The sequence below is a fragment of the Strigops habroptila genome, chromosome 7 (assembly GCF_004027225.2).
Source record: "Strigops habroptila isolate Jane chromosome 7, bStrHab1.2.pri, whole genome shotgun sequence".
NCBI classification, from domain to species: domain Eukaryota; kingdom Metazoa; phylum Chordata; class Aves; order Psittaciformes; family Psittacidae; genus Strigops; species Strigops habroptila.
Window position 1 is genome coordinate 11,817,720 of NC_044283.2, and position 13,976 is coordinate 11,831,695.

Consider the following 13,976-nt stretch of genomic DNA (forward strand, 5'->3'; position numbering starts at 1 on the left):
CACAGTGGTAGACTTCATCAAAGAAAGAATTATAGCTTTGTGTCTTCTTTAACTAGTAGACCAGGGTTTTCTTCAAAACTTGGCGTGAAATCCACTTCTAACAACCCCATAAGTCACCTTTAATCTTCAAAGTCAGAACCAAAAAAGATGCAATATTGGAGATGTTACATATACAAGTGAATTTTTAACCAATTGGCCATTTTTACTAACACAACTGAATTTTAACACAGCTTCCTCTAAACATAAGCAATAATGAGATCTAAGAATTCAAGCTCTTATTAAGAAAAATATCTCAAGGCTTCACCTTGGAAACATTACACTGAATGAGATCTGCTACTGCAAGTGCATTTATTCTCCAGAAAAGAACAACATCTGATGACACTGTAAAATGATTGATAACACCTAGTTACCACAGAAGAAAACCATGATAAGATAAAGGGATTTCCCTGTAGCATAGGCTAAATCTGTCTGAACAAGGAAAGAATATTCCTTCTTATCCTGAAGTACATGTATTTAGTGAAATTTGCATTATAGCTATGACTGCAAAAATTCATAACAGAAGACATTCTCTTTCATAGATTTTCATAACTATTTACTAGTCCTCCACTCCAAACTCAATCTGGGATCTCAAAGTCAAGCTGAATTGCTCAGAAGCTTGTTATGACCAGAACTACAGCTTCATGTATTAAATTATTCAAACACATAATACTCAACCCTGACTCTACTAATATGTCAAACCACCTGCTTTCAATAGATTTTTATAGGTACGACTGCTTTCAGGTCAGTAAATAATCTGACATATAAACAGAAATATTAACGAGTTTTCATGAAAATAATAAAATTTTGTATGATGTGGTATGTGTGATGTTATAAATGAGACTGTTTAGCCTGAAGAAGAGAAGGCTCGGGTGGGGGGAACTTAACAATGTCTATAAATACCTGAAGGGAGAACGCGAAGAAGACAGAGCCAGGTTCTTTCTAGTGGTGCCCAGTGACAAAACCAGAAGCAGTAGGTACAAACTGAAACATGACATGTTCCTTCTGAACATCAGGAAACACTTTCTTACTGTGAGCATGATGGAAGTACTGGCACAGGCTGCCCAACGAGGTTGTGATGTCTCCATCATTGCAGATATTCAAAAGCTGTCTGGGCACGGTCCTGGCCAACCGTCTTGAGCAGGGGCGTTGGACGAGATGACTTCCAGCCTCAAGCATTCTGTGATCAATACCAAGAGTACCTGTAACCCTGAATTAGAGCTAGGCATGCAACTTTTCAGCACACATCTGAGTACTTAAGATCTTCCCAAAGTTAAAGCCTTATCCAGTCAGACCATCCAATACACATACTTCAAAGCACTCGCCTGCTGTATGGGAAGTAGATACTCCTATCTCAGCTCTATGGGTGGAAAAAACCCTCGGATCTCTGTCTCTCAGAACACATACAATTCAACTTTATTTTTTTTTACATGTGCTTTATCATAAGTGATATGGGAAATGTATTTCACATACACGTGAAATATATTTAAGGCTATTACCAAAGCATGGTCTGAACAACATAAGTCCTGATTTCTTTATCCAATGAACAGGAGCTATTAATTCTGAGATTACACAGAATTTTGCATAAGGATGAGAAGCCCTATCTTTAAAGTAAAGTTTATCTGGAATTTAGAAAAAATAAAGAGAGTCACAGATGGTCACGAAGTCTCAAAAGAACAATGTTAGCAAGGAATTGAAGCTTGTCATATATTCAGAAAAAAAACCCCAAACCTAAACCCAAACCAAAAAACCCCACAGGCCAATTTCAGTGAAAGACCCAATAATAATGACAGAAAAAGTATTTCCTACTACTTCTCTCACCTTCCTTGAGCAAAGAAAGTTTCTATTTGCCAAAAGACTTGATATATTTATCCTAGGCTAATTCCAGTCCCTTGAAATGTCACCACTGGAGGATACTGCAGTAGAGGCTCAGCTACATACTATGGATCAGTTCACAATCAGAAACTCAGTGAAGCAGCACCCATCCGCCTCCTTCTTGCCTTTGAGCCACTTCTGAACAGTCCAGGTTGTACTAGCAATTCTGTCACAGCTTATGATGCATACAGCACCAGCTAAGCTAGTGACAAATTGAATTTTGAGGCAACTAAGTATTTAGAAGATAAGAAATGTGAGAAATTCATTCTGGGTTTTAAAATAAAGTCTGTTTTGGATTAGAAGAAAAAAAAAATCTTATGGTTTAGATCTATATTAATATTTAAGTAGGCTAACAGTGAATATTCTAACATGGAAATTAGTGAGGTTTTCCTACTGCAACGCCTTTTTTTTTTTTTTTGTGCACTGCATTAAGTTGTTTTACAAATATGCTGAAACTACTGCTTTGAATGGCTTTAACAACATAGGAGCTATCGATTGGCACCCAATGCCAAGAGCTGATGAATGTCCTTTTTCCACTTAAGGAGAAGAGAGATTACAACTTTTACTTCTGTTGGGACTGGGAACCTTTGTGACCGAAAAACAGCTAGGTCGTTTTTCCTCCTGAGGGAGGAAGGCAAGAAAAAATTGGCCATGTAGATGTTCCTTAATAGGCAGTGCTTAAATCGAGAGTCTATAGCAACATGAGCTGCTTTCTATGGCTGGTTTGTTTGTGTCTCAGGCACAGGAGCCAAGGGAGTCAGCTGCATTATTTGCTGGATGTTGCTGTTACTGCAAGATAAATACAGCATTTTTCTTTTTATCTCTGAAGTGCCTTTCAGATAAACAGTCTGACCTAAAGTGAAGCCCTTTGCTGTTTAAAAATAAAACCAGAAGAGATCTATTTTCCCAACAAAAGCAGGACCAAGCAGAGAGGTGGCTTTGGACCTGATGTTTAAGAAGACCATTTAATACGATCCAAGCCAGGGTTATACAAGCAAGGGGAAGGAAGCGGGGGAAGCTCAGTTCTCGCTAAAGAACATAGGAGACACAGAAAAAAGCCTGTAACAAGGCTGGAATTTGCAGGACCTTTGCTGTCAGGTTCTGCAAAATCAAAGTCAATAACAAGCACTGGCCGAGAAGCATTGGGCCCAGGGGTGCCATTAGGATGGGGTTAGGACACAACTACAGCTCTGCAGCGGAAGTGTCGTGCTCTGCGCTGTCAACTGCTGAAAAAGTATTTTAGGAAGAAATGTAAGAAAAGCAGTTCAGATTTGTTCTCTACATCACTTCTGAAAGACTAACAGGTAGAAACATCTTTCCACAGAATGAAACAGCAGGCAAATAAGTTATGCTCATCTTCTCAGGTTCAATGCATATTTAATGCATTGAACCATTGCTTCTCGGCCAGTGCTTCTCGGCCCAATGCTTCTCGGCCAGTGCTTGTTATTGACTTTGATTTTGCAGAACCTGACAGCAAAGGTCCTGCAAATTCCAATGCATTACATCCTAGTATTTTCATGTATCAGTATCATGTAACAAACATTCAATTACAAACATGTTGTTTCCAAGAATCCAATATAAAGCTAATAGATGTTACTTGATGCATCAGATTCGTATGCACCTATTATGGTGGGTCAGTGAGCTCCCTGTGCTCTTGCTGTATTCCCCCAGTACCAAGCACAGATACTTGTTCTTGAAACCTGAAATAATGGAAACCTCACATTCTCCCCAGGCTACCTGCCTCAAAGCTTCACCATCCCTATTGTTAGAAGTTCTTTTCTGATGTATAACCCAAATCTTCCTTGCTGCAATTCAGGACTGCTTCTCACTCATCTCTCTGTGAAAGACCGGGAATATATTCTCTACCTCTTTTCAACAGTCTTTTATATATTTGAAAGCTGTTATCATGACGCTTCAGTCTTACCTTTTCTGTATTCATACAGTTCTTTCAACCTTTTCTTAACAGTCATCTTTTTTTTTCTTTCCTAACAGACTTCTCAGGACTTTCGTTATTTTTCTCTGAACTCTCCTGAATTGGTCCATATTATTTTTGACCTTAGGAGGTTCAAGAAGGACTAAAGAATTCCTTCTGCTGTTCAACACAATGTTCCTGTCACACACTCCAGATGGTGTTTGACATCATTGATAAGACATTGTTTACCTAAGTTCAAGTTAAAATTGACTATTAACCCACATCTCTTCTTGCATTGCTGATGCCTAAGGAGTCATTACCCATCCTGTGCTTGTATAGTTAATTATTCCTATCTAAATATAGAAGTTTAAATCTGCCCTTTCTACATAGAAATCCAGCTAAGCTTATTTTATTTTACCCACACCATTTCAGTAACAGAATGACTAGAATGATTTTATATTCACTGAACTCAGACCTTGCCTCCCAACCATCCTTGTATGTTTCCTAATGTTGTTGTCACCTGAAGACTGAATAAGCAGACTCTATGCTTTAAGTATTTAATGAAAACACAGAATAATAACTGGCCTGAAGTCAGGCTCTTGAAAAGTCCCATTTGATGTATCTGTCCATTCTCACAGACTTTTCTAATGTGTATGTATACAGACATCTAGAGCTTCTCTTCTATCTCTCAGAACTGTTAAGCTGTCAGAACAGATAATTAAATTCATATGACGTATTTTTTCCCATGATTAACCTTGATTTCTTGATTGCAGTTATTACGCATCATTCTAATCTTCTAGTTGCTTACAAAGGATTTATTTATTTGCTCCAATGCTTTTAAAAACATAAGTTAAACTGACAACCTGGCCACGATTCTTCCTGCTTCCCTTGTTCTATAAGATGTTTGCTCTTCCACTCAGGTTTTGCTGAAAAAGTATTGTGGCACTGAAGACCAGCCAGTTTCAAAAAACTAGATTATTTCTTGTCCCTAAGCCTCTAAAGCCTCAATCTGATAGGTGTTTTAAAAGTACTAGTAATGTTTACCACCAGCATAAAAACCTGCACAGAATCCAGCTGTTACAGAGTGGAAGACTGAAGTTCAATGACTACCTAAAAAGATTCAAATCCATGTCTCCTGTCAAAGCGGCTGTCACTATGAGATTACCTCTGGGGAGGATGAAGCAGGGAGGAACAGGGATTATGAAGCCTTGCACCCCTGCTTGCAAGACCACTCGTATATTTTATAGTAAACAGTCTTTTCTTAATACAGAAGCTGAGTCACAAGGATTGATACAACTCCTGTGTCTTCTTTCCTCCTCCTTTGTTTTCTCTTTTGCTTCCTGTGCCCTACACTGTGCAACAGGACAGGTGTAGCAGAAGCGGAGAGTCACAGTGCCATCATGCTGATGACAGCACCGAACCAGTCTCTTTTACCTCCTAAGCAAACATTCCACTCACATAAGACATGAGTTATCTCCAGAAGGTTCCTTCAAACTACAATTAGAAGACCACTGTCTGATTTAAGACTTATTTTCCACACTTCTTTCCTATTAGACTGTGCAAAGGAGCTCACAAGTGAACATGTACTTCAGCAACTCCTCATGCCCAACATGCTCGATATTTCATTTGAGATGTTAACTCTTTCTATTTCCTTAGTCTTCCTATGGTGCACCCAGCAGTACGACTTCTATGCCAGAGACAAGGCAACTGACTGCTAGTGCTAGAGCTCAGCTCTTATCCTCAACCTTTCTGCACCCGATCCCATTTCCATTGAGCAGGCTGCTGCAGGAACTACCACAGTGTTATTTCAGGCTAGGTAAGAAATCCAGGCATGTAGTTACTGTAGTGGCCAAATGCAACAAGTGCAAGTACTCCAAGGTATGGTAGCCTGCTTAAGTACTTTTTAGCAATCCTTGTACTGATTCTTGCTCTGACTCATGACAGTTCCTTAACTTTACATTTATGGAGACCATATACTTAAATGTCCTGAAAGTTGAAGAGTTCTTCTTACAGGGTAGGTATCTAATACGATCTCACATGTTATGCAGTTTGTCTGAATTATTACAATTTACAATATTTTAAAATATCAATTATTATCCATATATATTATTAAAGTTAATGCTAATATTTAGCAAATCACTTTAGAACAGCATTTTCTATTTCACCCCATTATACTCATTTTTGTCAGTAAAACTGAAATCACCTTGCTAGAAAACACTGTGCCTAAAAACATCACTGCAAGAATGTTTACTCACTCCTTAAACTGCAAAAACAAAGACTATATGAATTTACCAATCCACAAAAATACCTAGCTCGATGCACCCATACAGAAAGCAGTGACCACATTCAATAAGCATAGCCTGAGAAATAGTTAAATGACCAAAAAATCCACAACTGCCCCCAAGAAAAACACATCTTCTAATGGTATCGGTCGATGGAACTTTTAAATTTGCTTCATAAGAGCGGCAACCTCCCTCCACCACCACCTTTAACATAACACAGCAATTTGCTGAACAGAGTCATCCTCTATGCTGGATTGCTTTATATCTTAAAAAAAACCCCACAACCAAAACCAGAAGATTGCACCTATCAAAACAAAAGCATGTGGAGCTATCCTCGATTCCTTACTTCAGGATGGACAGAATTACTGCAGGCAGAGCTAGGAAAGCAAGCAACATAAACATTTCAATGTTTATTGAAACATTGAAATGTACTGTAACTAAGTTAGGCAATTAAAAAAATGGCTATATTATAAGGTACACAGCATCAGTAATTGTTTAGAAAAGACGCTTGCAAAAGGCACAATCCCTATGGTCACAGAACCATATTACATGGGAATGCCTGTGGGTGTTCCGTTTACAATGTTGTGATTTAGCAGCAATGAAAATGAATACAAATAAAGCAATACGAATCCTCTCTAGACTTTGGTTTAGCCCTGCATGGCCTCCTCTGTCACTCAACGTGATCAATCAGCATTTAGTGTTATTAAAAGGTTATCTTGGATTGTATTTGCATGTTTGCAGGCTTACTCAAACTGTACCACAGTAGAAACTGTGCCACAGTAGAAACCTTTGAAGCAAGAAGCTGACAAGCTTTTTGGACGTAACCACAAGATACATAGAGCAACACAGTTTATAAATCCACACCGATTACAAGTTCTTCAGGCTGTTTCATACGCTCCTCTTGGAAATCTATTCTGAGCCGTTAATTAACAGGAAACTTTGTTGTCATTAAAATGTAGCCAAAGGCTTTTAGAATACCAAAGAGAGTACGGGCACAGGAACACGTCTTTGGATTACACACACACAGCAACACTTCTGAGCACAGGAAAAGGCCCAAACCTAAGCAAAACATTGTCTCCATAATCCAGTGAAAGAAGAAATGACCACATCTGTTTTGCAGAACACAGAAATACCTGTATTGCAATATAGACACATTATTTCCTCTGCTTTGTTGCAGTTCCTTTAAAAAGCTGAGGTTGTGTCAGGTTCCCCATTCAGCACCATTTCATTAATAACACACAGTAATCTGGGAGGAGGGAAAAAAAGAAAGACCTGCAGTTTGTGTACAGCCTGATCCTGCACAGCACACTCAGTGCTCCAACTAGAAAGCTGGCAGTAGCCTCATTTAGCTCAATGGAACTGGTAGCACAGCTAGACTTAAGCTGATGACTAGGTGTTACACAGAAGCAAGGCCTTAGTCTCTCTCACAAAGGTCACTAAAATTAATTAGGTATAAGTACAACCAAGGGTAGCTCCTTCCTTCAGGATAGATCCCAACCAAATGGTTTTGTAACCACTTTTCTCTTTCCAATCTATAAGAGAGCCTAAAAACCAATGCAAACTCATTTTTTTCTGTAAGTTTTAAGCAAACACCTACAAGACTTGCATCAACTTTATACTGAAATAGAACTCCAGCTGCACAAAATGATCCAAGAGAAGCCTGCCACTCAAGGACTTTATATTGTCCATTCGCAGGAATACTGTTCATGAAATAACAGGCTACATGCAGAGGTTACAGAGCTAGAACTCCAACTTTCACTGAATGGGAAAAGTCACTGACTTCACTTAAGTGCAATAACACACTTGAGGCCAACAAAAAGTCTCTGGTACAACTTTAGTACCTGTGAGCAGATAAAACACACTGTCAGATTTCCTAAATTTACAGAGAGCAATTAGCATGTCAGTCCTTTTCTTTTAGAAAGTCATTTTATCTTTCTACAGTCTTGATTTCTTTCTCCCTGCAGAGAACAACTCAGCCTTTTCTACTCCTTCCCACAAGCACCAAACCACCTTCTCCCAAATGGTATAACTGATATCAGTGTAACTAAATCTTGACATAACATTCTCTTTGAAGTTTGCTACTTCACACTCTGAAGTTTGCTACTTCACACTCTGTTTTGAATGGCAGAGCCCAAAAGCTTGCCCACTTTTTCACAACTCTACAGTCAGTGCTACAAAAAGTAACCTAGATACAGTCTTTTCACTGAGCATCCACTCACCCATGAGAGCTGGAATGTACACCTTTTACACAGAGCTTGCATGTAAATTCAGAGCATGTTTATTATTTGAAGAGTGATCACTGACAATATTAAATCAACCACCAATATATTCATGCTACCTCCACTGTAACTCTTCAACAGAACAGACAGAAGTCTAGGTCTGTAGTTTACCAAGGTAGGTTTTCAAGTTCTAAATAGAATTCCTGTTTCCATATGAGTTCTGCAACTCAGATCTTTGAAGCATCAATGCAAAAGCTGTCACAGTAGCTCATTAACCCCCTGAAGAGTGAATCAGTGCTTGAGTACGACACAACCATTCGGACAGGTAGATAAATGGAAACAATTTGCAATTTTGCTAATTTCTGCTAGGAAAATAGAACATGTAGTACAATAATGTAGGCTTCACCATAGCTTGAAAGAATCAGCTTCTCTAGCAATACAAATTTTACACTGCCTCATAAATGAACCAAGGGATGAAAAAGAAAAACCATCTACAGTCTGACTAACTAGAATTTTTCCTTCTTCTTATTATGAATGATGTTGGAAATCCTACAATAAATCCAAATGCCAGGATCTATCAAAAACTCCTTGCTGGAAGAGGCTTGACTTTTAAGGGAGAAGAATCCATAGAGATCTGAGTTATTAATGGTTTATTAAAAATTAATTCATGCCAAGAGCATATTAAATGCTCATCTTATTAAAGAAAACATAATGATTTCAGTGAAAAAAAAACAATCTTACTAAGAAAAAGATGGTAAAACATATTAATAGGATTAATGCTAAAAATGTATTGTGAAACACAACAAATGAAATGCTAACATGGAAACAGCAGTTTTATATTCAAAAAGTATTCTCCACACTTATTTTGAAGTTAAATAAATTTTGGAAGCATTATTTTGCTGAGTCTTGATCACTCAAGCCCAATATTTTTGATACAACGAAAAGAAACTGTTCAGCAATCCTTCACTTAACCCCACCATGTTCCTACACTTAATACAATTTCTGTAATGAGGTTAACACAACATTATTTAGGGAATTGGGATTTGAATTCCAGTCCTTCCATATTCCTTTTGTGAATGTAAGTACATAATTTTCTTAAAATAATAGTAGCTTCCTAAAAGAGGGTTTAACTTGCAAAATGTAAGGATCTCAGGTACAATTAACATGCATATAGAAATATATGTACAGACAGTATATTATGATGTATATACAGATGTTAACATACTTCTATCAGAAGCAATGTAGGGTATAAAAACAAAGTAACAAAGTGGTTAACTTCCTTTTAGCATCAAGATTCAAATATGATGCTGAACTACTTTACCAAGAATATTTGTTTTCTCATTGTTACACAGACATGAAAATTGCATCATTACAGGACTTCTATTCTGGTATTTTCAAATTATTAAATAAGTCATATTTTGCCCACTTAACTAATAAAACATCAGTTAATACAACAAAAAACTTATGGCTAGGTAGAGCAGAAGTTTGCAAGGCTGAAACTGAAGTTTTAGGCAGTTGTGATATAAAATAGCTTTAAAGTTTTATATAAAAGATATCACTTTTCTCAAACAGATATTATGTCCCTTTTCATTTGCATGGACTCTTACCCAAATCATTAGACAGAAATATCACACCTAAAATGAACACCGAAAATCAAATCTTTTCCAATTGTAATCATCAAGAAAAACAGCAAGTGCAATGATCTGCCTTTTTATTCAGCCACAATTTATTGTAAACTTTAGCAAAACTGAGGCATTCCCTACTTATTGCAAGATGATTACATTTTCCACCTCCTCCTATGTAATCAGATAAAAACTTTTTTTCCTGATCTTCTTCACTATTTTCCAACTACTTTCAGCACTTCTCAGGTTGGTGTCATCTACAGATTTAATAAGCACATTCTAAACACACGCTTCTTTTTGACAGTGAAATATTAATAACACCCCCCCATTAGAGCTTTTTCAACCATTTTCTATCCACCTACAATGATTCCTTCTGCTGAAGTCAAAATATATGAAACCTACTGCCTTTCCTTTACCCACAAAGAGTGTTATTCTACAAGAGATGAAAATTAAATTGGTTTGACACATTTTGTTCTTGGCAAATGTATGTTTACCATCCCTCATCTCCTCTATTTTTCTAGGTGCTTACAGGTGTTTTTAGTGACGTCTTCCAGTATTTTTCCGGAAATAAAGTATGTAATAAATCTCACTGAATTGCTGAAGTCCTGTGTAAAATGGATATATCAGCTATCAATTTAAAATGAAGCACATTTTTAAATGCTTAGTTGACTCAATTTTCACGCAACCTAAAACACCTAGGCTTCTTAATCACTCACTATTTTCTTCTTAGAAATACAGTTGTGACATTGGAAGTGTTGGAAAAAAAGACCACTTTTATTATGCTTAAATAAGTGAAGTATTTGAGTCATTATTCAAATATTTCACTTATTTAAGCATGATAAAAACTTAACACTCAAAAACCTACCCAATTTTCAGTGACATAGGTTTCAGCATGCTGCAGCTATTACTTGTTGAACTTTTTAACGGATTGATTTTATCAAGTTGTAAATTACTATGATTTTTACCCAGGACAGTATTTGAAAGTACTCTTCTGCAGACATGCAAGATCGTGTGTGTATTTTCTGCCTCACGGCAGACCAAACAGCTGTTACCACACCATGGCTTTGAACAGAGGTGTCATTAGCACAAATAGTAGCTCAGGTGATATGTTTTGCATCAGTTGTAACCCCTTATCTTTCTTGAGAGAGACAATGCTCACTTTGCTTTATTTACAAGATCTGTAAAAGAGCTGTACTAAAAAGATGCCATCAGAATCTTTTCTGATTACAGAAAAGGGTGAGGATCGCTTCACCAATATTTAAAAACAAAACATCAAATCACCCAAAACACCCTTAGAAACTTCCTTAGAAGTTTCTAAAGAAGATTCTGAACTAGGGACATCACAAGAAGGGAAAAGATAGCTTTTCATTTCCTACTTTAGGACCTCCTAAATCATTAAACCCCCCTACCTGCTTGACAAAAAACATTTAACACATGCTCTACTTCGTTACAGCAAGACATTTCATACTGCACTTGCCAAATGCTACTGTAACTTCTGATATTATTACATCATCATTTCTTCAGGTAAAGAAAAAACATAGTTCTGCAGAACCCGCACTATTAGATTGCTCACAAAACCAGCAAGTTTTAACAATATTAAATGGCATAACTGCATATTAACAATTGGCATTTCACTCTTCAATGCTTACAGTGAGAGGAAAAAAGATCACGCAAACATGATCTTTCTGTTCACTTTAGTAATTTTTTCAGATATGCAAAGGTCTGGCCTATCTTTAGTTGACCATGACTTACGTATTGCATTGACAGGTAATGTGCTTAAGTCACACAGTTTACTACAGACTTACAACTCCAAATAAAAGCAGCTAGGTGACTGTCTTCAGTGTAAAATTGGGCAAAGCAGATTATATTTCTAGCAGAAATATCCCTATTTGCAACTGAACTGTGTCTTCCAGACTAAGAGCTTTAAGAAGATGCATTTCCTTTTCACAGCACCAGGATTTGATGCTGTGATGGGTATATTAATGCCAAGCTGCCAGAAGTGATTAGTAATCTTCTGTGGGTGGAATCAGCCCTGCTCACATTCACTTCATCCATAATGGGAAGGAGAAATGAAAAGACTATTGCCCCTTATACTGCAGAGTAGGAAAGTCAGGTAGAAGACCTGAAGAGGTCTGGGATGTGTCAGAAACCTGTCTAGTCTAGCTAAATCCGTGACTGTGATTGTTGCTGCTATGTAAGACAGCTCACAGAGAGAGGCAGTAGCATACACATGTACTTGCTTTGGTTTTAACCAAAGACAAGTAGCATACACATGTACTTGCTTTGGTTTTAACCAAAGACACTGCATCTCCTTAAAACAGAAAAAAAAAAAAAAAAAGGAAAAGAAAAAAAAGGGGGGGGGGGGGGGCGGAATAAGGGAAAACAAAAAATCACCAGCAGTAAGCATTTCCAAACAATGACCTAGAAAGCCCCAAAATTAGCAAGAGAAAACCTACAGCTAAGACAATAGGGTTGTCTCCAAATTCCTGCTATGCTCTGAAGCAAAGGCACTTGAGAAAGGCTTAGTGGCTGCCTCGACTTGAGATCCAGTTGCCATACCTGCAGGTAGGGCTCATAGTTAATAATGCACATCCAACAGTGAGTGACAATAATTGCTTACACAGTGCCCTGTAGGTGAGCATATATGACAAGGAATGGAAGAGGTGGGATCTGGGTCTTACTTGGGTAGAAGAAACTCAAATCCACTCTCACGCAGCTTGGAGAGGCGTGTCTTCATCTCATTCTAGGTGCTTCCCTAAACTTCAAGAGAATTCATTGTGGATCCCTCTGGGTTGAGAGGTTATATATGTGTGTGCATGTGTTCTTATACATCCCACGGGCAATTCACCTGTAAATATGTTTGTTGGAGAACTGCTTCTCTGTTTCCATTCATCACTGAGGTAAGATCCTTTTAACATTTCAGTTAAGTGTCTACAATTCAGTGAGAGGAATGTAAGTCAGAGTGCCTGTCCACCAGGATAAAGGAGAGCCCAGTGAAGACGCATTTCATGGCTGCACATCAGAGGGGTGAAGGTATTTGCAGAGTGAGCTGCTTCTATGGCCTCATACTCAAGGTACTCAGCAGAAAGTGGGAGAAACTAGGTTATACTCCCCACATAGTTTGTGTGTTGTACATGACACAGCCACCATACGAAATACAGAAATAATCCCAGGAGCAAGGCTCTGAAGTCAGGTTGAGCCCCCTGACATTTGACTATGGAGCAGTTTGCGAAGGCAACACGAGTCACACCACATTTCCATTATGTATTTGTGACTGAGGTGCATGAAGCAGAACAAAGTGAAAGAATTACATTGCATCCCTCACCTTTTATTCGAGGATAGCAAAACAAAAAAAAAATGTCTCACACTTTGTATGTCTGCCAAACATTTCATTTTTAGAATACCATTTATCCAAGGAAAAAACAGAAATGCATTAAATAAGTGTGCTCATTTCACGGCTGCAAGTCCTAAATGCATACTTTTCCGGGAATTGCTGGGAATTGTTACACTAAAGTGCCACTGATCATCCTCATCTGTTTCCTGCTGTGGTCTAACACTTTAGAGGAATGCATAAAACCTCATGCACCTGGAGATTAGGAGATTTTCTTTCGGTTGATCATCTTGCAAACCTAAAGCTTGACAATTTATGTCATTTGTACTTCATATTAAAAAGAGTACATGACAATTGCAAATTCAGTAAATTTCACTGTACTCTATTGTCACATTAAAACAATTCTTCATGTTATTTTCAGATTACAAGTTACAAATTATACCTAAGGGGTGGAAAGGGTGAGAGGAATCTTGCAGAACAAGCCTGGTATTGTTGCTATCATGGAAAGTTCCCCCCTTCCTTGAGTCTATTTAATAGGTTAAGTCTCTCTACGGCATCTAGAGTACCATAATAACATTAATGGTTTTTAGGAGAGTTCTGAAAGATCCAAATGGCTTGCAAATAAAACAAAGGGGGGGAAGCTGTTTTTACTTATGTACTCACACTTTATCCTCATTTTTAATGCAAAAAAACAACAAA

At 37.8% G+C, this 13,976-nt stretch overlaps 1 protein-coding gene across 8 annotated transcripts in view; it reads right to left on the minus strand.

Annotated features, from left to right (window-relative positions):
* The window catches only part of SORCS2 (sortilin related VPS10 domain containing receptor 2), a 548,756-nt gene that overhangs the window by 160,335 nt on the left and 374,445 nt on the right, over positions 1-13,976 (minus strand). The window contains exon 1 of one of the 8 annotated variants that reach the window (XM_030491466.1): positions 1,068-1,109. The exons of the other annotated variants lie outside the window; for them this stretch is intronic. Within the exon in view, the coding sequence (XP_030347326.1) occupies positions 1,068-1,076 (9 nt within the window). The 5' untranslated portion in view covers positions 1,077-1,109. Of the gene's footprint in view, positions 1-1,067; positions 1,110-13,976 lie in introns of those variants that run through there. 8 annotated transcript variants of the gene reach the window in all.